Here is a 24,263-nt window from a genome sequence, read left to right on the forward strand (position 1 = left end):
AGAGGGAAGACTACGTGAAGACACAGGGAGAAGACAGCCAGCTGCAAGCAAAAGAGAGAGGCCTTAGGAGAAGCCAAACCTGCAGCCATCTTGATCTCGGACTTCTAGCCTCCAGGATGGTGAGGAAGTAAATTTCTGTTGTTTAAGCCCCGCAGTCTGCAGTACTTTGTTATGTTAGCCCTAGCGAACAAACACATATGCCCACTACGTACCGGGCAACAGTGTGAGCGGAATGTACACTAGGACCGACAAAAACCCTTCTGCATAAGGTTCCAGAGAAATAAAAACTATTTAAGTTTTCTAGTTCTTGTCCACTTGGAGGAGAAATCTCTCTTGTTAGTATCACCTGCCGTCGAGTCAGAACTGCAGCAAATACCTCCGAGCCACCCGGAAGCCTGTCTGTAGGGGGCAGAGGCTGACGTGAAGGATGGGAGTCCAGCTCCCATGATATCACTCCTCATCCTGACCACTTTTCCTTCCTAACCACTGCACTTCCAAAAGTAACAGAAAGAGGAATAAACAATAAGACAGCAGCTGTTCCACCGCTCGGTATTTATCCAAAGAACTTGAAAACACAGATGCATAAAGATACATGCACCCCTATGTTCATCACAGCATTATTCACAATAGCCAAGACTTGGAAGCAACCTAGGTGCCCATCAAGGGACGAATGGATAAAGAAGGTGTGGTATTTATACACAATAGAATACCACTCAGCCATAAAAAATGATGAAATCTGGCCATCTGTGACAACATGGATGGACCTTGAGGGTATTATGCTAAGTGAAATAAGTCAGAGGGAGAAAGTCAAATACCGTATGATCTCACTCATAAGTAGAAGATAAAAACAACGACAAACAAACACATAGCAACAGAGACTGGATTGGGGGTTACCATGGGGGAAGAGGGGAGGTGGGAGGGCAGAGGGGGTGATTGGGCTCACATGTGTGCTGATGGACTGTGACTGGTTTTGGGATGGTGAACATGATGTAATCTACACAGAATTCAAAATATATTATGATGTACATCTGAAAACTATATAACGTTATAATCCAATGTTACCGCAATAAAAAAAAAGTAAGACAGCAGAAACTAGCAAGAAGAAAGTACTATTATAATCTAAATCTACCTAGGTAATTATGAGCTGGAGAATGTCTGTGAGATGCTTAAATGTATTTTTCAAGGACTGTGTCTTGAAGCCTCTAGCTCCTCTACTTAATAACTCACAGGTCTAAATATACCAGCAGTTCTCTCCATGAGAACCCTGTATTCCGCAACTACCTCCATGCCAACACCAACAAGCAGTATGGCCTCAAAGTGTGAAATGAATGCCTCACCATGGCAGCCTCCATGTTTATCTTCCATGTCAATCCACTTCACAGCTCTGAGGTTACCGGTCCATGATGCATTTGGCATGGAGCCAGGGACATCTGCAATGTTGATAAAGAAGAAAAGCAAAAATGAGAATCAAGAGGCAAAGTGTCAAGTTCATCGATGAAGCCTTCAAGCCATGCTTATTTTCTTTCAGTATATTATCTTTCACATCAGCCTTTTCATCATGGGTGCAAGACCCCAAAGGCTTGTGATGTGAATAATTAGTGGTTATGAGCCTAGCCTTGCTACCAGTAAAAAGAATCTACCGATTTTTTTCATAATGTGTGCCCAAGCCTGCAAAATAGAGTTTAAGAAATACCATAGCGTGAAACCATAAGGCAGCTGAAAAAGTTGGGGAGTTTTGGTCTCTCTCTCAAGGGCCTTAGTAGAATTTACTTTGAATCCTAATATTCAAATTTTTTAGGACTTTCCAGATGACTTCTATCTTGAAGTGCAAGGTCAAGAAACAAGCTTCTCTATGTCCTTAGTGCTAATAAGTGAGGGTGATTCCAGAGTCATTCTTATATGAAATTGCACTATTAGGCAAACAGAAGGAAAACGTCTTCTTCACTACATATGGAACTCATAAACAAATCCTTTAACACACTATCCTTTTTATTTGTTAAAGTATTTCTCGAGCATTTGGTATTGCCAAGCATTGTGCCGGACACTGGGGACGGAGAGAGAAACAGGACATGATTTCTGATTGCCCAGTGACGATGAACTGTTTACCCCAAGCAACAGGCTTCAATCTTTGAGTTTTTCCTAGGAAGATTGGTGTGCACTGATCCATTCATCGTCTTTATTTCTTTCAGTTGTTCTTTTGATCGAAAGTTTAACTGATGACTCATTATCTGATTAGTACATTACCTAATTCAGCTGTGAAATGTTAAGAGTTAATCTTGAAAAAGGGGGAAGGAGGCTTGAGGTTGCTATCTTGCTAAGTCAAGGCTTCTCCAGCTCAGCATTATTGACACTGGGGCTGGATAATTCTTTATTGTAGGGCCTGTCCTGTGCATTGTATGAGGTTTAGCAGCACCCCTGGCCTCCATCACAAGATGCCAGTAGTGCATCTCTCCCAATTGTGACAATCAACAATGTCTTCAGACGTTCCCACATGTCCCCCAGTTTGAGAAACACTGTGCTAAGCTATCTCAAATAACCTTCTTTGTCTCAAATTTTGGATAGGTCACAGAGATTGAAGGGTCCATTTAATCATATAGAGTATCATCCCCAAGATTTCCACTACTGGAAAGGGAGTATATGGAAATCAACATAAGTGCAACTAAAGGAGGAATATTTTATTTCCTAAGAGCTGCAGCAATTTTCACCAGTGAGAAATGCAGTCTGAACATAATTTTAATGTAATCGCACTACACAAATGATATCTGTAGCCAAACTGCAGCAGTTCTTTCTTAGAAGATCTTCTTCAATATTGGTAAGACATAATGTGGTAGGCAGGATAAGGCCCCTCCTTCCACCAACACACACTCGAAGAAGTCCGCATTCTAATTGCTGGAACCCGAGAATTGTTACGTTACATGGCAAAGGGGAATTAAGTCTGCTCATCAGTTGACCTTAAAATAGAGAGATTACCCTGAAACACCCAGATGGGCCCAATGTAATCATAAGGGTCTTTACAGTGGAAGACGGAGGTGAAGAGTTGGTCGCAGTGGTGCAGTGTGAGAAGGACTTGATTTGTCTTTGCAGTTTGAAGACAGAGGAAGGGGCTAAGGAATCTGTGTGGCCTCCAGAAGCTGGGAAAGGCAAGGAAACGGATCCTGCCCAGACCCTACAGAAAGGAACGTAGCCCAGCCAACGTCTTGATTTTAGCCTGATGACACCCATGTCAGATTCTGACCTATAGAACTGTAGGACAATACATTTATGTTGTTTAAACTGCTAAGTTTGTGGTAAATTGTTACAGTGGCCAATAGAACCCTAATATACATGCTAATGAGAAAAAAATAACCCAAGATGATGGATACTTTTTAATAGGAAAAAAAATTGGACAAGACTAATACTTTTAAAGAAGTTTGTATTAGGCACATAAAATGTTTTCCTCTTTAAAAACATTAATAAAAACATGCATTTTCAGAAGAAAAAAGCTCTTCTCTTTTGCCCTGATGTCACCTTATAATTATATGATCATTTAAATCAAGAACTGGACCGAGGTCGCGCAACTAAAATTAAATTTGGCTCCGCCTTTCCTGTAAATAGCATGAGTTTTTATCCCCTAAGACTCTCTATAAGGCAAGATTCTTCCTTTCTTGCTGCCAAATTTGGAAACTTTGCTTATAAATGTTGACTATTTAAGAAAAATACTATTAAGCAACACTTCTTCCTATTGCTTTAACTTGCATTTTAATACTTTAAAAACTATTTTAGTGTTTGCCTATCCAAAAGAAGCTTCCCTATTTTGTTCTTAGCACACATTTTAAAAGAATTTAAAATAAAACTTGGCTTAGTTAAGTTGGGGGGTGGGGATAGGGCAGTCTGGAAAGCAAAGAGATAATTTAGTATATTTACTCATGTCAGCAAGGTTAGCCGACATGTATGTGATTTCTATGAGTCTATTTTGGTTAAATAACTATAGCAGAAAAGCATGAATAAAACACTGCCATGACAAAACCCCCTTACCCTCCTTTAAATGATTACATTTTTAAAGGGACGAGATATTTTTCTTCCCTTTTCATTCTCATTAATATTGATCATCACAAACTGACTCTTACTCAGAATCACATTCCATTATTCTAGAGATAAAATCATGACATTTATAATTAATGACTGCTGTCTTTGAAATAAACACATAACACCGATTAACCTCATGCTAACAAAATGACAAACCTCAACTTCTGTAGTTTCTGTTTGATGATGTGTCTCAAACATGTCTATTTAAATATTATTCATGTTTGTGCATAAAAAATTTCATTTTTAAAAGTAGAAGCAAGGAAAGGATCAAACAGCTGAAGTTGAATTCTACGTTGTCCTTTTTTGCAAAGAATCCCGAGGCACAGAAATATCTGGTGGGAATGAGCACAGACTCTTGCTTTTCAAGTGAGTTCTCGGATTGAGAGCATCCATGTCATCTGGGAGCCTCTTAGAAACACAGAACGTCAGGCCCCGCCTGAGCGCCCGGGGCTCTGGAGGCGCTGGATTATAATCCACAGTGCTAAGAGAACACAGCTGCTTTTTCTCCTCTCCCCGCAGTCTTTCCCTCAGCCTTCATCAAGTTTCCAGTTTAGCCTCTCACTCTCCTATTCTCACTCAAATTCTGCTCTGCTCGTATGAAGGAATGTGGTACTCTATACCTTTTCATCTTTTGGTTAATTTAACGAACTTGTCCCCACTGCTGGAAATACATTTTAATAGACCTCTCACATCAACTCCTTGAAGACAATCAGCCCACCTGTTCCAGGGAAAAGCCATGTTGAGCAGAGGGCTAGTCCTCATGATGCCTTTGACTTTACAGCATTTGGCCCACAGGAGATGCTGGCTCAGTGTGAAAGGAATGAATGAGTGTGGCATGCAAGAGTTGCCCCATCAACTTAGTCTTTAGTGCTGATGGTGGGGATCACTTAGCTTGCATGTGGACCAGACAGGCCGGGTTGCTACCTTAGTTCCCCAAAAGGCCACTGTGATTTAAGGTGTAATAATGTTCTACTTCTCAGTATTGAAAAGTATTTCTTCTACCCTCATAGCAAGGACCAACCTGTATTAGTTTGTCACACAGCAACTGCTTAGGTGGCCATCAATCATCTATTCTTGACATCTGCCCTGCTTGGTACAACTGGCTTAGGGAGGAGATAAACACTCAACAAGACTTCTGGTGACAGCTCAATTCGACTACTTTGTAATATTCGAATTGGTTGTTATTCTGAGGAGATCAATGGCAAGCAAAAGACTGAATAGCCTAAATGTATAGTGTGCCCACTATTCAGTAAGTGATTTAATTTGTCTTGGTTTAAAACATACAGGGAGACCCCAAAGTTATGATCCTATCCTCTGTGCCAACATCTAGTTTCTCCTTATACTCTCTATAAACATCTACTGAGCCTAACTCTGTTTCCTGTTTTTCTCCCAGAGATTGACCTCAGGCCGAACCCCCTGATGGAAGTGACACTGACCTAGGGATTGGGGGATTTAGTTCTCATCCCAGCTTTGTCATTAACCAGCTGTGTATCCTTGGGCATCATTGAACATCTCCCAGGCTCAACTTTCACATGACGTAAGTAGATTAGATCAGCACTTTTTCAACCTTTTAGACTCCATTCCACAGAAAAACAATTTTATACCATCACACACACATAGATAAAGTAAATGAAAGTTTCACAAAATACTTAGGCTTATTACATGCAATGCACTTGTTTTTTATGTTATTTTCTAGTCTAATCTCATGTTAAAAATTCTGGCTAAAACCTAATAAAGTGATTTCTGGATTCACTAATGGGATATACTCCTATTTAAAAAATACTGGACTAGATGATCGTGTTATTATTGTTGCTGTTATGACTATGATTATCGTTTGTCAGGATTCTAGGAGGGCAGTTCTGGGGCATATGGGTGTGAATCTACCCTAAATCACAAATATCCTAGGAAGGGTCTATTTTGCATTATTTCTAGAATAGCGTAACAAGAAGACACCAATATTAGCAGAGAAAACATTTTAAACTATAAGATCCAATGTTCGTATTTGCTCTTCATAGGCTTATTTAAACAAAGATTTGAGATAAAGTTTACAGAGTAACCAGGAATGTTTTCCTTGGGGCTTAGCCTTTATTAGTCAAATAACTATATTTGTTGAATAAATGAATATGATTCTTTGAAATGTAAGCTTTATTTATATTGACTTGACTTTCTCCTTATTGTTCTTAACCAGTGTTGTCCTCATTTGGGGAAATGTGGCATACGTGGTGACAAATCCAGCAAGTGCTTATTACTGAAGCTCAGATATATGCTTTCTAACTTATTAAATAAACAAGGAATTTTGGTTTTAAATGTCAAAAGTCAATGCTGATGTCAGGGTATTGAAAGAGGTTTTCTCACAATCTAACTGAACTGATACAACTCCGGAGAATCAATTTGGAACTGTGTGGGAAAAGCCGCCATAACTGCCAATTCCCTTAGGCCTTTTATACCAAAATAAGCTAAGGAAATACGTTTTCAAATGTGAAAATCTGTATGCGAAGATGTTCCTTATGACATTCAGTATACATCATGACTAAGAGCACAGACTTTGAAGTCAGACAGTCGACATTTCAATCCCTATTTCTGCTGTTACCGGCTGTGTGACCTTGAACAATTACATAATCTCCTCAAGACATCACGTACTAACCTTCAAAAGCTCACAGGGTTTTGTGAGTGTTAAATAAGACAGTGTGTGTGTGAGCTTGGCACAGCGTCTGGCACACTTGACTACTCAACAGACGGCTGAAAACACAACCACTCTATTAGAATCAAGGGGACGGTGTAGCTGTGCACGAGGATGCTTTTTTAACTAAAATCCAAAGCAAGTTTCTCAACCTCGGTGCTGCTGACATTTGGGCCAGATAACTCGTGCTGCGGGGGCTCTCCTGTGCACTGCAGGATGTTTAGCAGCATCCCTGGTCTCTACCCACTAGATGCCAGCAGCAGTTGCCCCCGGAGCTGGCCCCATACCCCCAGTTTTTACAACCAAAGATGTTTCCAGATATTGCCAAATGTCTCCTGGGGGGCAAAACTGCCCCTGGTTGAGAACATGATATTGTACATTATTAATAAAACCATGTACAAATATTTGCATATGAAATGAAGAAATATTTTTGGTGTATAAAACCTTTTTTAATGTTATATATTGCTTTTATATTTTTAAAAAAGTTTATTTACATACATCTGAGCTTGTTTACTTTGCTGATTTAGTAATGATGCTTGTAAATATTCTAAGAAGAATTCAACAAAAGAAAAAAATACGCAATGTTCCTTGTTGAATAGCTTTAACAATAAAAAAATGGAAAATTACCTAATAACCCAGGAAATGTAGTGTTAAATAACTTGTAGCCTCTTTTTCTTATGGTTAATTGGGTCATTTTTAAAGATTTTATTTTTTCCTTTTTCTCCCCAAAGCCCCCCAGTACATAGTTCTATATTCTTCGTTGTGGGTCCTTCTAGTTGCGGCATGTGGGACGCTGCCTCGGCGTGGTTTGATGAGCAGTGCCATTTCCGCGCCCAGGATTCAAACCAAAGAAACACTGGGCTGCCTGCAGCAGAGCACGTGAACTTAATCACTCGGCCACGGGGCCAGCCCCAATTGAGGTCATTTTTAGAAATAAAAAGATACATTTTTGTTTTTGCCTGCTAGTAGTTCATTAATCACTTAGGATTTTTAATGCGTGAAACTTACTAAAAGAGATCCTGTTTTGTTTCATGTGGACGTTTTCTAGAGTTCTGCAGTCCCTGAGATAATGACATAGCATTCTTAAAATTATATCTCTGGGGGCCGGCCCCATGGTCGAGTGGTTAAGTTTGTGCGCTCTGCTTTGGCGGCCCAGGGTTTTGCCAGTTCGGATCCTGGGCAGTGACATGGCACCGCTCGTCAGGCCATGCTGAGGTAGCGTCCCACATAGCACAGTCAGAGACACTCACAACTAGAATATACAACTATGTACTGGGGAGCTTTGGGGAAAAGAAGAAAAAAAAAAAAGATTGGCAACAGATGTTAGCTCAGGTGCCAATCTTTAAAAAAAAAATCTCTGCATTCAGTTGCTAATTGCCAACAAACTGACTCCTCCTTGGTTGTAAAGGAAAAGATAGAATGAAGAAAGAAAGAAAAATCCAGAATTTTAGACTCAAAGGGATTTCAGAAATTTTAATATGCTTTAATATTTGAATAGGTTCCCTCATTGCCAAGTAGTGCAAACTAGAGCCCAGGAAATTTAAGTGAATGGCCTAGGAGTGACGTGCTAAATAACTTGATTTTGTTTCAAATAATGTCCTCACTTATTCAGTTTTCTTACATACCTCCTATGTTCTAGAGTAGATGCTGGGGGTAAAGCCATGAATGAGAGCTTCTTGGAGCTTATGGCCTAGTATATCCATAAGGGTTTGTATTTATTGATACTTTTACTAGCAGCCCGGCACCTCTACTCAAGAGTCTTTCCTGGACAGTCTTCTGGTGAAGGACAAGAAAGGTCAGCGGAGCCTTTAGAAAAGTGGGCAGCCCTTGGCCCAGAGCAGTTCAGGTTTCCATACAATCCTGGCCTAAAGGCTGACCTGGATGCCCTGACCCTCTGCCTACATTTCTCCTTGGCTGTTTGTCATCTTTAGCTTGTGTCAAACACCCTTTTAATTACGGCAAATGTTTCTGAGGCAGTGAAGGCCTTCAGTTTCACTACTTCCAGACTTGTAGGCTGACAATTTTCCCTTCCTTCCTCCACTAAACCATGACATTCCTCAAAATTCTTCGCCTTCACGATGATCCCACATCCGCTAGTTAATCCCTTCCAGCTATGACTGTTGACATTTTGTGCAGTACTGGGGCCCCCAACTGATTTCTAATCTGCTGGCAGTTCTTCAAGCTTCGCCTAGCTTTAAAAAAAATTATACAGCTATTTAAAAATAAATCTATTTTTTAAAACTTCAGCCGAAAGTGGCGAAGCACAGAAATCCAAATCTTGAGCCTCACGCCAGACTGAATCACAAAGTCTGAGGACAGGACACAGCAGTCTTTTTTTCCAACAAGCCTTTGTTTTAAGAAAGTTTTAGAAACTTTTAGATGGGTAGAATTTGAGGTGGATCTCGAATGATGGGTAGAATGCAATTAGCTAACAGTATTGCCCAGGAAGCAACACCATAGTGACTGCATGGAGCTAAAAATGATTCTAGCACGTGAGAAGAGCCCAAAATTTGACCCATCCACTGGGCTGCACCAAAATTATGCTATTGGAGAAAGAATTTTAAAAAATCAACCTTTAAGAACGATTTCCATTCTAAAAAGTATTGCTTTCAGTGGCACAGTGCAAGTTTCTCAACTTCAGCTCTCTGAGAATAAACCTGGATAAATAATTTGTCTCTCAGCATCTTCTCTCGGTACTTTCTCTTAAAGAGTTTGATCTGTGTGAGTACATGTTGTACTTTTTGTTTTTAATACGTCAAAGCAAAATAAGTTTCTTTTCATCTGATTTGCTTGTCTTTAGAGCAAAATTCTGTTAATTCAGTGCAGAAAAGAAATATTGAAAAGAAGAGCAAATGCGTTATATTTATATGCACTATTCTGTGCTGTTATTTCTCACGCCCCCACCCCTGCCGCACTAGTTCGGTTTAAGGAACCCTCTATTTGGCATCATACCTTTCAAGCAGCCAAGAAATAACTATTAGTTTCTCCTTGTAACTTTCCTCAAGCTACTCTTTTTTCCTGAGAGTGGGAAGTTTTGTGAGTAAAGTGTGAAACCATTAGCAAATTTATTATAACGAGGTTGTTTCATGAAAGTTTGAGGTTGAGTGGCCACAATGAAAAGAGTGGGCCTTTTATTGAAAGGTTAATGAGAGCACCAGGAGGGAAAAACTCACAGCGTCTGCCCACTGTTTGGCTGGTAAACCATTCACTCCAGCGCCAGAGTAACCTTCGCGGGGGAGCTACTTAGGCGGGGCTGATTTCTGGCACGAAGAGGAGGGAAGTACTGTCATGTCAGACGTTTATCAGGCGTTCCAGGAATACCAAAACATCTACACAAAGGTCAGGACGCTATCTTCCTTATACGGATAGATCCATCCTCAGACAAGTGGCCAAACATCTAGCAAACACTCTGTAAACTGTTGAGCAAAAGAAAGGAAGGAAGAGGGCACGAAAGAAAGAAGAAAGAATTTGAAGTAATGTTTTCAAACTTCAGAATATGTCAAAACTTTCTGGAGAGCTTATTAAAATAAAGACTGCTGGATCCTATCCCCAGAGTTTCTTTTTTTCAATTGAGTATAATTATACATAGAAATACATAGAAATATCTACATAAATAAGACATAAATTATATTCGTTTCAGGTGTACAACATAATGATTCGATATTTGTATACGTTGCAAAATGATCACCACAGTAAGTGTAGTTACCATCCATCAGATTTTCAGTTGAGCCCCCAGCTGATATGCAGTCTACTGCAGTTTTTCAAGCCTTATGTGGCTTACAATAGTGTCACTTTCCTTTGCTGGCACTGCCCTAGCTCAGGTGCTCGAGATCTCTCACCAAGACTATTTTAATTGCCTACAAACCAGTTTCTTTGCCTCCAGTCTGCCCACTTCATTGGCAATACCACCAGATGGCTCTTTCTATAATCAGTGTTGACCCTGTTGCCCTCCTATTTGGGGGCTGAGGGATTACTTTGAACCATCCTCCCTGTGTCCGTTTCTTCATCACTTTGAGATGCCCACCAACCACTCACCCTATGAAATATGAAACCGAAGTCAGACTCGCCATCATCCCAGACCTCTCCTGCCGGTGCCCATTCCACCTCTTACTAGAATTCTGACTCCTCACCCCATTTCTCATTTTACATTGCCCCTTCTGCTCCCCTTGGACTCAGTTTAATGTTTATTTCCTCTCTCAAAAGAACTGGCATGTTTTTCTTTTGCTTCAGATTGCCAGGAAACAAGCAGCCCGCCCCAGCTAGCTCCTCAGAAACATAACCCCGGCTGGGTCCAGCAGTTCACTGCTCTAGATCACATTCTGGATGGAAAGATAACAAAATGCTGACCGTGGCACATAAAGATTTTTGCAATTTTGTCCCCAGATTGCAAACTGAAGACGGGCAGTCCATAAATCACATCTGATTAAGAGGCCTGTTTGGTTTGATCTCCATGGAAGGGGGCGTGGAACGCTGAAAAAAACAGATTTCCTGTGAAAGTCTGGACAGCCAGCGCCCCTTGACAACAATTCACTGGGGCTTTGCACAGCCAGGAGCTCTCCTGCCGGCCTGGGCCCCGCCATGCTGGGCTCACTCATTGTCTGCCTGGCCCTGTCCACATGCAGTTTGTAACACTGGGTGTCCAGGCCTCATCTTTCATCACGGTCCTCACACACCTAGCTGTCCTGTCACCCTTTTGGGAATTCCTGAGTTGGTCTTCCATTTTCACATAGTTGCCTGTACCTTGGCTTATGCAAATGTCTAAGATAGAAAATAAGGTCAAAATAAGTCCTAGGGGTGTAACGTACAGCATGGGGACTATAGTTAATAATACTGTACTGTATATCTGAAAGTTGCTAAGAGAGTAGATCTTAAAAGTTCTCATCGCCAAGGAAAAAACTTGTAACAATGTGTGGTGATGGATGTTAACTAGACTTAACCTTGGTGATCATTTTGAAATAGACGTGAATACCAAATCAGTATGTTGTACACCTGAAACTAATATGTCGTATGTCAATTATATATCAATAAAAAAAAGAAGCTCAAACGTGTTAGGAACTAAAGTTACTAACGTTTAACCCTAAGATAGCCTCTCCTCTTTTTAAAAAAATTAATTTTTAAGTAGACTTTACTATTTTTTGTTTAGAGCAGTTTTAGGTTCACAAGAAAATTGAGCAGCAGGTGCAGAGATTTCGATATATTCCCCGCCCCTCTCCTCTCTTTATATCTGTCAAGCTGGCAAAGATTTAGAAAATAGTACTATGGAGGGTGTAGGGAAATGGAGGTCTCAGACTAGCCAATGGGAGTGTAAATTGGTGCAATTTCTTGGAAGAGCAATATGACACTTTTGCATCAAAACCCTTAAAAATGTGCATACCCTTGGACTCAGCAGTTCAAGGTACTGGAATTTGTCCTAAGGAAGTTAGTCGTAAATTATTATTTGAGAGGCACTGGACTATAGCAGCTAAGAGGAGAGACTCTGATACTAAATTGCCTGGGTTCAAGTGCGTGCTTGAGACCAATTACTAACTGTGAGACTGCTGACAGCTTATCTAATCTCTCTGATCCTCAGTTTCCCTATCTGTAAATGAGGGTCAAAGCGGTACCTCATGGAGTTCCTGTAAAGTGCACGATATGCTTAAAACACTCTGAATGGTGCTTGGTATGTAGGAAGTACTGTAAAAGTATCAGTCATCATTAATTACCAATCTTATTAATAAAACTATTATTACTGCTAAGACCTCCTCAATGCCCATAATTTGAGGCTTTGCTAAATAAATTATAGCGCAAAGGATAGCATGCTACAGAGCTACTATAAATTATGGTGAAGAATTCTTCATGACATGGAAAGACGATGACATACTATTACATGAGGAGAGCCAATTATAAAAACAGTCAAGGCAGGTGAAAATATATGCTTTTATATGAAAACAAAAACTGAAGGAAATATACTAAAATATTATCTCTGAGTATTCAGTTGATTGATTATTAGTCTTTGTAGTTTTCTATATTTTCCTCATTTTTTTAAAATGCTACTTTTATGACCATTGGGGAGTAGGTACCTATTTAAAAAATTTCCTAACTACTGTTAAATTTCTTTTGTAATGAAAGTTAAATGTACATTCCCAAAATTAACTAGAAAAAATATATATTTTTAAAAGATTCCAATAAATACTTTATCAAATGTTTTCACTAAAGAAGGATGTATTTTGATTGTGGTAGACTGCAAAAGATGGTCATGAATTCATCTCATTGCTATATGTACATGATTTTGCAGCTTTTCCATCAAGAGGTAGAGGGTGTTTTTCCAGCCCTGGAATCTGGCCTTGGCCATGTGCCTGGCTTTGGCCAAAGGGACATTAGCAAATGTGACAAAACCAGAGACTTCAAAATCACTTGTCGATCAGCGATCAGCGTTTGCCCTCCCCTTCAGGCTGCCAAGTGAAGCAGCCTGGTGAGTTCACTGGGGAATGAGGCACCACGCGGGGAGAAGACCCGGTCCGGCAAGGGATCCCGTCCAAGCTGATCCAGCCCTCGTGTCGCTGGCCCTGCCCCGAAGAACAAGATGAGGAGAACCTTTCTTCAAGCCACTATGTTTTGGAAGTTCTTTTCCTCCCTGCAAAACCTTAACTGATGTTTTTTAAAAGTAGATATGAGGTGCAAATGGTAGGGAATTAATGAGGGCCAGGTCAACAAGATAGTCAATTCCATTTCCAGTTTTTCTCTCTGACCCAAGCCTTCATCTACATCAGTGTTGCCTCTCTGGCTACACAGTAGAATCGTCTGTAGAATTTTTAAAAAGTGCCAATGACTGTGCCCCGTCTCCCAGGTATTCCGAACTAACTGGACGGGCGTGAGGCCCAGGCATGGGGATTTTTAAAATGCTCTACACAATCATAATGTGTGGCCAGGGCTGAGAACACCTGCTCTACACTGAGCATTTTACTGAGCCTCGCTTCAGAGGGATAATACTTTCTAGTTTCTAATACACCAAGTATTGTGCCTCAGTAAGGAGAGGTTTTAGTTTTTCATCAAATAAAGTAACTTTAAGTTTTAGAGATTTTAAAAGTACAGAAAAGTTCAAAGAAGAAACAGTAGTTTATTTCCAACTCCTCTAAATGAGCTAGCGTTAAGCATCTAGGCACCTTTACCTTGTGAATCTTTACTTTTTCCCTCTTAAAAATATTTTTCTATGATTTGTGAAAAATTGAACACTGGCTATTAGAATGGATTCAAATAATGCATAAAAATACAAAGAACAAAAAGGAAAGTTAGAAAAACATCCAAAACACTACAAACCTTACACCTACAAAGAACAATCGTTAAGAAAACATTAGTTCGTAAAGCATCTTTTTGTAGAAATGAATATTCCATGTCACCTTAAGACTCCAACATACCTATTAACTACTTAACTAACCTATACTGAATCCAGATTGCAAATAGCCTTTCACAAGTGGCCTTTAGCATTTAGAGATGTGGATTGGGTTTCCTTAAATGAGTTTCCCTTATGCACAGTTCTACCACTTTTGTGTGTTTATCAGCTCAAACAACTGTTTCCTTAGGACTTCAGTTTTATTAGATTCCAGAAACGTGAGAAATTCTGTTATCTGCAGCACATGAAAACCAAGTAGTAAGCTGTCTGTGTGATCTACTTTTCTAGATTTGTTCACAGCTTGAGTCAAGTATTTGTATTTCAAGTGGCAATTCCTAGATTTTACCTTACTGTTTCAAATAAAAGTATTTACTGTACTGATTTCTCACTCTATTACACAGAAACGGATTTCCAGGCAGGGTCATTACTTACTGGAATCAATAGAACATAGCATGCCCTGTCCTGCTTTGTCTGCGTCTGGGTAAAGGTCCTTAATGACTCCATTAGACAAATTTCCATCTTGCCCGCACACAGTGCCTTCTTCACCTTCAAAACAAGGCACCAGGCTACATGCAGCTGGGTGTGAATCAGGAATTCATTTTCAAGTTGTCGAACATCCAACTCCATGTAAAAGCAGCTAAATAAAAATCACACTTGCTTAGGACTCTTGTCTAATTTTAATCCCTATTTACAACCCAAGTCAGGTCCAAAGGAGTTGAAGGTCAGTGGTAAATTCCATTTGTTGCTGCATGTACTGGGGTATATATAGGTTGCTAATTCTGGGAACTAAGTGCCTATCTATAGCAAGCCTAACCTTTTATACAGAACAGCAGAAGCAGTTCTTCTGTTTGCACTCTTCTGCAAATATGAGAAACATCTAACTGGAAAAAGAGAAGAAACGTGGGAGAAAGAGTCTTGCGATGTGCCGGGATATGTGGGTATCCCACCCCTACCCTTGACCACGTGGAGTTTGCAGCAGTTTCTAGAAATCCAGAAGCCACAGGGTAGGCCTAGCATTTCTTCTTGAAACATCTATTTAACCTGAACATTTGGATGAAAAGCACTGGGCTACAATGAGAAGTTAGATAATGACACAAAAACAAGCAAAACTAATTTATGGGGTGGGGACAGTTGTCACTCTTGGAAGTAACTGGAAGGGAGCACAGGGGCTTCCCGGAGTACTAGTAGTAACACGGATTCTGGAGCGGGTTACTCAGGTATGGATCAGTTTGAAAATTCAGTGCTCTCTTCAGTTCTCATATGTGCAGTTTTCTGTATGTATGTTTCAATAAAACGTTTAAGAAAGTTAGTGGATAGGAGTGCGATATTTACATAAATTTGTAAAATAAAATGTGAGACTTCAAAGAAATATTGGCCCTTTTAGTTCCTTGCCCTCCTCACTTTAGGGACCACAGAGCCAGTTTTGAGTATCTAGTTTGCAGATTTTGAGGGCTTCACTTTTAAGCACTTGAATAGTGGTGTTTTCAGTTGTGTAACAGTTATTTCAATATTTTAGAAAGTGAATTATGGACATCTTGAGACCAAAACCAATGACTAATACATTCAATCTTTAGAAAAAGATAAACCCTCAGCCATCTACAAATCTAGAGAGATCCTCTTCCGTGAGAGTTCTGATAGGGAATCATGTTGGGATCCTGTGACACGCTCATTACGATGCTCTCGCATGATCTGATGGATTGAAAGGACTCACAATGGGAAATTTTGTGAGTCTGTCACATGTGATTCTGGAATAAAAGTGGAACACGATTTTGGTTACTCTCATTCTTCCAATTAAGTTCATGATGTTCCTACTATTTATTCTGAATCACGGATACTGTCAAATCAAAGGTAACAAAAGATTCCAAATGTAAGCTTAATAACGATATAACTTAGATGCTGTATTTACTATTAGTTTCTTACCTCAATGAATAATATGACTAAAAATACCCCTACTTTCTTTTGTTTTTAATAATAAGAGGTCCAACGGATTCTATTATTTATGGAAAATAACAATAACAGAGGAAAAGAAAAGTGAGCCAAATGGAACCAATACTCAACAAATATTAAAGCTGCCAAAGGATCTATAGGAAACCATCACATACACCTTGGAACACACAAAATGAATTCATTAAAAGAAAGGCAAAGTAGGAAGCTGCTTTTCCAGAGTCCAAGGGCTATATATTCTATGAATCCATTTTTATGGCATTCTGGAAAAAGCAAAATCATAGGGGTGGAGAACAAGTCAGAATTTGCCAAGAGTTTGGACTGGGGGCAAGGCTGACCGGGGGGAATTTTTGGAGGTGATGGAATTGTGCTCGACTGTGGTGGCGGATGCATGACTCTATGCAACCGTCAAAACACATGGGTCTAGACATCAAAAAGAGTGAATTTTGCTGTATTTAAATTTAAAAGTAAGAAAGCTCCAAATTCAACAACAATGTGTAATAGAAGGGGTCTCCTTCATGGTAGATAAATTTGAAAATTCCATTTTCAAATGGATAAATTTCAAAATGGATAAATTTGAAAATTCCATTTTGTGCTATATCCATAGAATTTTTCATTTGTGAAATATGAATATACATTATGTTTTTAAATGATTTCTGAAAACCCGTTATAGAATCTTGTCATAACCCATCTTTCAGTATTATACAGTGTACATACCAAAATGCTGTAACTGCCCTTTTGCTCTAATATCTAGAGTATTTCAGAGAGAAATTGTGAGACGCACTAAACATATACAGACTATTGTATTATGACTTAGAAGTCTCATCTTTGTGAACCAGTTCAGCTGCTAAATCACGAGACCCAAACAAATCACTCCACCTTCCTGGGCTTGGGTTCTCTAATCTTAAATGACGAGAATATCTTTTCCAACTCCAGTGTGAAATTACCCATTCCACTTCACAAAATCATTCTGTTATTCTTGAAGTAGCCATTCCCAGTTTCTACTCCTTCCAGCGTCTTCTACTTAAAACAAACACCCATCACCACAACTACAATCAGTGGGCACCTTCTTCTGTGTGTCAGGAGTGGAACTGCAGGCTTTAGAGTTACTAGTTACAGAGTTACAGTATACTGATAGAGTTATTCGTTCATTTTTAGGAACACGAGCCTCCCATCCCCCCACCATCAGGAGATTAGTGTTATCATTCCTTGGTTGAGGAAACTAAGTCTGAAGAGTCCAAGGAATCCAAGATCACAGGCTAGAAGAAACCATGATTTGATCCCCCTACCCTCTGAGGCAGAGGGATCCACACTCTTCATTCTACCACAGTTCTCAATTCCTTGTGGACAACTGGAGGACTCTGAAGGTAAATGAGGCCGTGTCTACTTCATTTGGTACACTCTTTACTGCAGGTGTCCCTCTTCGGACACAATGGATGGAAGCTGACAAGGAGACAGGCAAGTTGCCATTCACTGAGACACCCTGTTTCAACCCGGTTCAGGTGCCCCCTCATCCTGGTCGAAACAACGCTGTATTTTTTTTTCCCCCCACTGGGGCAGAGGGAGGAGATTCAGGTTATTTGGAAATGGCAAGTATCCTCAAAAGTCAAGATATCAACACTGATATAGGATCGCTGTTGACCACCTGTGTTTCCTAGCACTTAAGTACATGAGCTGGTGCAGTTACACACGCTGCATATGGGATGATCCATCTCACCAATCAATGTCATATTCTCAGTTACTCTGCTCCTCTCATGAGGGATGAGCCCTAGGAGTATTGGAAGCTGGGGGGAGGGGGGAATTCAAGCTGATTTTGTCTGAGTTCTAGAAAATCTTCCAGATTCTTTGTGGTAATCTCAGAAGTCTCTACATCTTGAGAGATGGCGTTTCTCTAGCCCTGTTGTCCCTTAATGAGAGTAATTAGGTGGAATAAAAACAACTAGCAATTATTGATATCTACAAGGTGCCATGCACCATTTGAGGCACTTGATACATATTAATACGCATAATTTGCTTACAATGATAGGTTCTATTATCATCCCCATTTTATAAATACAGAAACTGAGATTCAGAGCGGTTGCATAATTTGCCTCAAATGATATACACTAGGAAATTGCTCCACAGGGCTCTCTTCCCTCCCCTACATGTAAAATACCATGTTCCATCTAGCTCAGCATTTATGGGCACACTCAGAAAATACTCTTTAGAAATAAGGGGAAATATGCTATATTAAAACAACCAGACAAATGGGGAAATTGTGTAAGTACTTAGTACCCAATTTCCTCATTTGGTCAGAATTTAGAGCACAAAAATCACCTCCATGCACTGCCTATGGCGACTGGCCTGAGTTCTCAGTCATGGCAACAGTGGCGGTTGGCATCCAGACAGGGACATAGTGACCTTGACAAGGAGAGAAATTCATTGCCCAGAGGCCATTGTTCCATTAAACCTATTGGTTACAGTGTATTATAAAAAGGCAAGTGATGATATTAACATACCATCCGGTGGGGGAAGGGATGAAAATGGTAATAGAATTAACAATGGCTGAGCTGGGAGCTATATACCCTTATTGTCTTATAACTCTCACGACAATCTCATGAAGCTGGTATTGTCTCTATTTTACAGACGAGTAAACCAAAGCCCATGTAGTATAGGTTAATTGCTCAAGATGACACAACAGGTAAATGAAACCTAAGTCTGTCTGCCTCTAAAAATTTTGCTCCTTCCACTACGTGCTCTAGAGTTAAAGCAAAATAATGCAGGAACCTCTTCTGAAATCACCTAGCCCAATTTCCTCATTTCGCAGAGGAGGAAACTGAGGCCCAGAGAGTTTAAGTGCCATGCCCAAGGTCAAACATCTAGTTTAAAGACAGGGGCTAGAGCCTAGAAAATAACTTTGTAGTGTGCATAGCTAAGCCACTGGCCCCTATTACGTGATCCAGTGGCTGGAGCATGCAGTTCCTATAAAAAGGAAAATAAAATATTGACACATGGCTCATAATACTTACTGTCTATTTGTTTAGTATTCTACTGTTCTTAGCTATGCTGAGTAAAGCATTTAAAAACTCAGAGTCCATAAACTACTGTTCCAATCCTTGAGTGTCTTTTGAGGTCATCCAAAACTCATCCTCAGAGCCACGCAGAGATTCTTCTGGCCCTTCTACCGACATCTTTGAAAAGAAACATTAGCAGCCCATTGTCACTGCTGTGAGATGCATTCTTCTCCAGATACATATATTTTGGGGATGAAGTAGAATCCAAACTGCCCAATATACAATTCTTACTTTTTACTAACTTCTCAAACACCTTCCAAACTTTCTCTTATGTCCTAAAACCAAAATTAATTGAGGCTCAGGCTGGTTATGTCGTTTGTCCAGTGTGAGATGAGCTGGTAAGTGACAAGGCTGGGATGCCCAGGTCCACATTGTTCCCTCCACACCGCCCTGCAAGATCAGAGAAGCCTCATGCAAAGCTACAAAGCTTGACACCCGAGGAATCTCAGATTAAATTACATATCTGAAAAATTAACACGATGATTGAAACCAACAGAAGAGGCTCTACAATAACACGTAGTAATGGAAAATACATTAAGATTTGGCTGAAGGCAAAATATCTTCATGTCAATTCCAAAGCTAAACTCATAAATATTCATAGGGGACTCATAAAACAGTAAGACTGTCCATTTGTCCTTTGTATTTTTTTTTTAAATAGAGGAAGTGGAATATTCAGTAGCAAGAAGAGATGGAAAAAAGTACGTCTAAACACTGCACGTGGAACAGTCTATCCCACTGATCAATTTACTTCTCTTAGTGATGTACTTCTCCCATTTTCTCTAGAGGAAGATGAAGGCCAAGAGAATGGAAATCTTATCAAGCAGAATTCTAACGCTTGCTTCTAATGCTTAAAGAGCTTGTGCTTGTAGGTTCAGCTTTGTCCATTAAAAAAAAAAGGAAGAAAACTCACTCCAGCTGACGTAATATATCTTAAAAGTTTAAGTGGGATAAAAAGATGTTCACTCTTCAACAAATCATGATTGTAAGATATGTAGAAAGCATTAGTCTGGAAGATTGGAATTTTGCATTTGCTTTGAAAAAAAGAAGCTATTCATTTCTAAAAATTAGAGTCGACTCGATGATTTGACACTACTTTTGTTTTGTTGCTTTGTTTTGTGTAGTACGTTGATAGTTGTTGAAACTGGCTGACGGGCACAAATGGGTTATCGTAATATTCTCAGTACTGTTGTGCTTGTAAATTTCATAACAGAGTTTAAAAATTATCCCTGCTGGGGGGGTGACATTTGTTTTAACATTGAGGAAGTTGAGCACCCGAAATGGGAAGGATGTGGCTGGACAGCAAAAACCTGTATAGAATGATTGTGAAAAGGCTCTCTCCTTTCTTTCAGGTCTTGGCTATGTTAATTTCCTTTTCCAAGAAATTATATGATGTTCTGAAAAGACAGCTTAAGTCCTTTCTGTTGTAACAGAAAGATAGGGCTTAGGAAAATAAGACAACCTATTAATTCCAATTCCTGTTCTTTTCACGTGATGTGATCTCAAAAATAGAGTCCTGAAGACACTACTGACACCTTTTCATTATTAAGGAAACGGTCTTCTAGTGGATTATACATACTTCATAGTATTATTGTGAAGACTAAGTGAAGCTTTTTATTAGTTTCAAAAATTACACCAATAACATTAAGGGAAATCAAAATTATAAAGAATAAGTACCCAATCAAACATGTTAAACTGCTTAAATTTTCCCATATTTCCTCCTGTTCCTTTTTGAGTATATCTACATCTAGTTTTACGTGGTTGTCGAGCCACAGTGTAGCTGTCCTTTTGTAGTGAAAAGAGAGTTAAGTTGATTTTACTTAACACCTCGAGGATCTCATTAGTTTAGGAATTCTAGACCACATTTAGGTTTTCTTAATACACATTCATATTACTAAGTGGATAAACACTTAACCTCTCACTAATTTACACCAAATTTTTCATTTAATTCTCAAAACAACTTTACTAAATAGCCATATTTATTGTGACTGTACAGATGAGGAGTTAGAGGTTCGGACCACCCAAGGTCACAAGGCTAACAAGGACAAAGCTAAAATTTACCATCAGGTGTGTCTCAATCCAAAACCCAGGGCATTTCCTCAACAGGAGTTCTTCCCAAACATCAGTCATTTGCACATCGCTTTGACAATATCCATGATATGCAATCAACACCATAAAGCTTTCCTTACACACGCTCACTCTCATTTTTACTGGTTGCTGCCTTTCTTCTCAGTCAGGGAGAGTCTCTGATGCAAATGGACAGAATCAACATTGGATGCAAATCTATAAATGTGCCAGTCTCTGTAAAAGATCGTCTATGTCAGCGCTCTCAAAGTGTGCTTCCTAGATGAGAAGCATCAACATCACCTGGGAACTTGTTAGAAATACAAATTCTGGGGTTTGCTCCAGATCCGCAGAAAACCAGAAACTCTGAGGTCAGGGCCCAGCAATCTGTTTGAACAAGCCCTACAGTGGGTTCTGAGGCATGCTCTGTCTGAGAACCAGAGCACTATATACATTATCTTATTTAATACTCATAACTTCTCTGGGAACTAAGTACTACTTATTATTCCCATCATCACAGATGGTAAACTGAGGCTCAGCAAAGACTAAGGACAGTATCACATAGTTGGCAAATAATGAGAGCCAGGACTTCAATTATGTTTGTCTAGCTCCAAAGCCCTTTTCATAGTATCGTGTGAACTCAAAGGCAGATGGAAGGAAATGCTGTTATAGCGGTTCAGAGAAACAGAGTAGAGATATTTACATTAAAGAGAGAATTTAGACATTGATTATATATCTATCATGGCTTTGATATACAATTAACATCTTATTTTAGTGTTTAAAGAGTTGTTGAAATGCAATACTATGTTTTTGTTAAAAAGAAAAAGAAGCCAATTGCTACTTCCAGAAAAGATTAGTCTTATATAATTAGTAAAGAATGATGGGAGGTTGAATGAAAAGTTGGACAAATGATCTTGTTAGCTCTATACGAATCCTTTCTGCTAGAGTTAAATTCACCTTAAGTTCAGCTTAGCGGATGTTTACCAATTGTAATAGTATTCATACTTAATTAAACATTCATATATATTTTAATCCAGTTTTTCTTGTCTTGCATAATATTGTTCTAGAGATTAGGAATTAAAAGCTAAGTGAGAGCAGTGTTTCCAGATTATTTCCTTCACAGGGTGGGGGTGCAAAACATGTTTGGGCACGGTGAAGAAGAGGATCCCAATATTACAGCACAGCCACTGCCTGGAGGTTTCCTAAATGGTCCTTCAAATGCCTATAGCTTCAGCATAGGTTAACGACGTAAATACCCTGGCACCTGTCTAAGGTTCTCTACCAGGAGCTCAGCATTTTATGACGGAGCCTCATCAGTCAAGGTACTCAGGAGCCAGGATAAATTGTAGATTATACATCTTCCCCAAATTACTGGCTTGAGAAGAGCCTAGAGCCCTTTACCAACAGGGAAAAACAAGCCATACAGGCTCAAATCACTAATACGCTAGTTTGAAAATCATATCCAAATTTACTATGTGTATTTAATGTTATCTGGCTGTACAAAAATGATATCATTTTCAAACTCTGTTAAATGGATAAGAACCCATGGAATATCTGTTTCATATAATTTCTCCTTCAACCAGAATTTATCTCTGTATTGAGAAAATAAGTGCCATGTGGATTGTCATCTGGCCACAAAAAAATAGCTTTATTGTAGACCTGAATGTTCTAATGATGCTCACTGAGACTGGATTCTACCAGTCCATCAATGTTTATAATTCTCCATCATCAGTACAATTGTCATGATTGAAAGCACCCTTTGTGATTCTAGAAACTGAATTCTAAATTTGGGCTGATGTACAAAGAACACAATGCATACTTTGAAAAACACTGGGACTGATCCAGCCACTCCCAGATTTAAGGTCCTGGTAACCTTTCTGTAGAGAACACATACCTTCTAAATAGCTCAGTGTTTACATTTGCTGAGAGCTACACCTGGAGAAATGTTTCAGATTTCTTTCTATTGTTGACTTTTCTTAACCTTTCATTTCCTTATACTCCTGTGTTCTTCTAAGCCAGTAGCTAAAGAGCAGTCTAGATCAAATTAAGACAGAAGCAACCCACTGCATGGCCAGGAATGAGATTAACAGCAGGGCTGGATGGGGGCCAAACTGTGGGAGAAACTCAGGCCAGTGCAAGGAAGGTGGAAACTAATTGGAGGCGTCCACATGAGGTGCCTGTGCTTTCTCTCGGTATCAGATGCAGCTGCATGATGGGCCCAGGTGGCTACCTGGGAACCAGATATTCTAAAGAAGGACTCTGCTCTGTTAACATTCCAACTGGAACTCTGGAGCTTGCTAATTCTACAAGGTCTTTCTGATATCTTTATCTTTATCTTTACTGATACCATTTGTTGGCCTAGCTATTGTGGAATTATACCTCCAAGCGGTATCTTACCCACTGTTTTTCTAATCCTTACTATCAAAAATTGACCCCACCCTAGCTGCCCCAGGCACAGGACACTTTTATACATCCTTCCAATCTCATACCTATCCACTCCCTCCCCAGACCCAACCCATAACCATCCAACACTCTACATATCCTCAAATCAGGCATAGTGATAGGTGGTAGTGTAGGGTAGTGATGGGGAAGACATTTCTTACCCTTACAGAACCCAAACACTGACCAGGTAGACCAGAGGAGACATTCACTTAGCAGGTAATTACAATTCAATGCCATGGCACTGAGTATAGAAAAACCCAGAGTGGGAGTACCAATCATCTGGAGGGGGGTTATCAGGGTTGGCTTCTGGAGGAGGTGACATCCAAGGTGGGTTATAAAGGATGACTAGGAGTTAGTCAGAGATGGCAGGAAGGGTATCCCAGGGAGGACATCATAAAAAGCCACCAAAAACAATTAGATGAAAACTGCAGGAGTGTGTAGGGCAGAGTAGTTGCTGGAACATAAAGAAGAGGCATCAACACAAAACAAATGAGGATGGATATGGGTGGGGGAGGGGAGGAGTCAGGTCAGGGAGGTCATGCCACAGGAAGAACTTCAACCTGACTCTCAAGATCATGAGAAGCCACTGTGAAGCTTTGAGCAGGGGAACCACAGGTGCTCCCTAGCCCATCCGAGTGATCTGGACGTT

At 39.8% G+C, this 24,263-nt stretch overlaps 1 protein-coding gene and 1 non-coding gene across 9 annotated transcripts in view; one reads left to right on the forward strand and one right to left on the reverse strand.

Annotated features, from left to right (window-relative positions):
• LOC106833242 (uncharacterized) overlaps positions 1-5,492 on the forward strand; it is a 68,780-nt gene extending 63,288 nt beyond the window's left edge. The window contains exon 8 of one of the 2 annotated variants that reach the window (XR_011505217.1): positions 5,459-5,492. This is a non-coding gene — a transcript (uncharacterized protein). The remainder of the gene's footprint in view (positions 1-5,458) is intronic. The other variant, XR_011505216.1, reaches the window with a different exon arrangement.
• The window catches only part of GCNT2 (glucosaminyl (N-acetyl) transferase 2 (I blood group)), an 87,081-nt gene that overhangs the window by 6,437 nt on the left and 56,381 nt on the right, over positions 1-24,263 (reverse strand). For all 7 annotated transcript variants that reach the window (XM_014844634.3, XM_044773249.2, XM_014844646.3 and 4 more), the window contains one exon: positions 1,338-1,430. In XM_014844634.3, coding sequence (XP_014700120.1) covers positions 1,338-1,430 — 93 coding nt within the window. The remainder of the gene's footprint in view (positions 1-1,337; positions 1,431-24,263) is intronic.

The sequence above is a fragment of the Equus asinus genome, chromosome 8 (genome assembly GCF_041296235.1).
Source record: "Equus asinus isolate D_3611 breed Donkey chromosome 8, EquAss-T2T_v2, whole genome shotgun sequence".
NCBI classification, from domain to species: domain Eukaryota; kingdom Metazoa; phylum Chordata; class Mammalia; order Perissodactyla; family Equidae; genus Equus; species Equus asinus.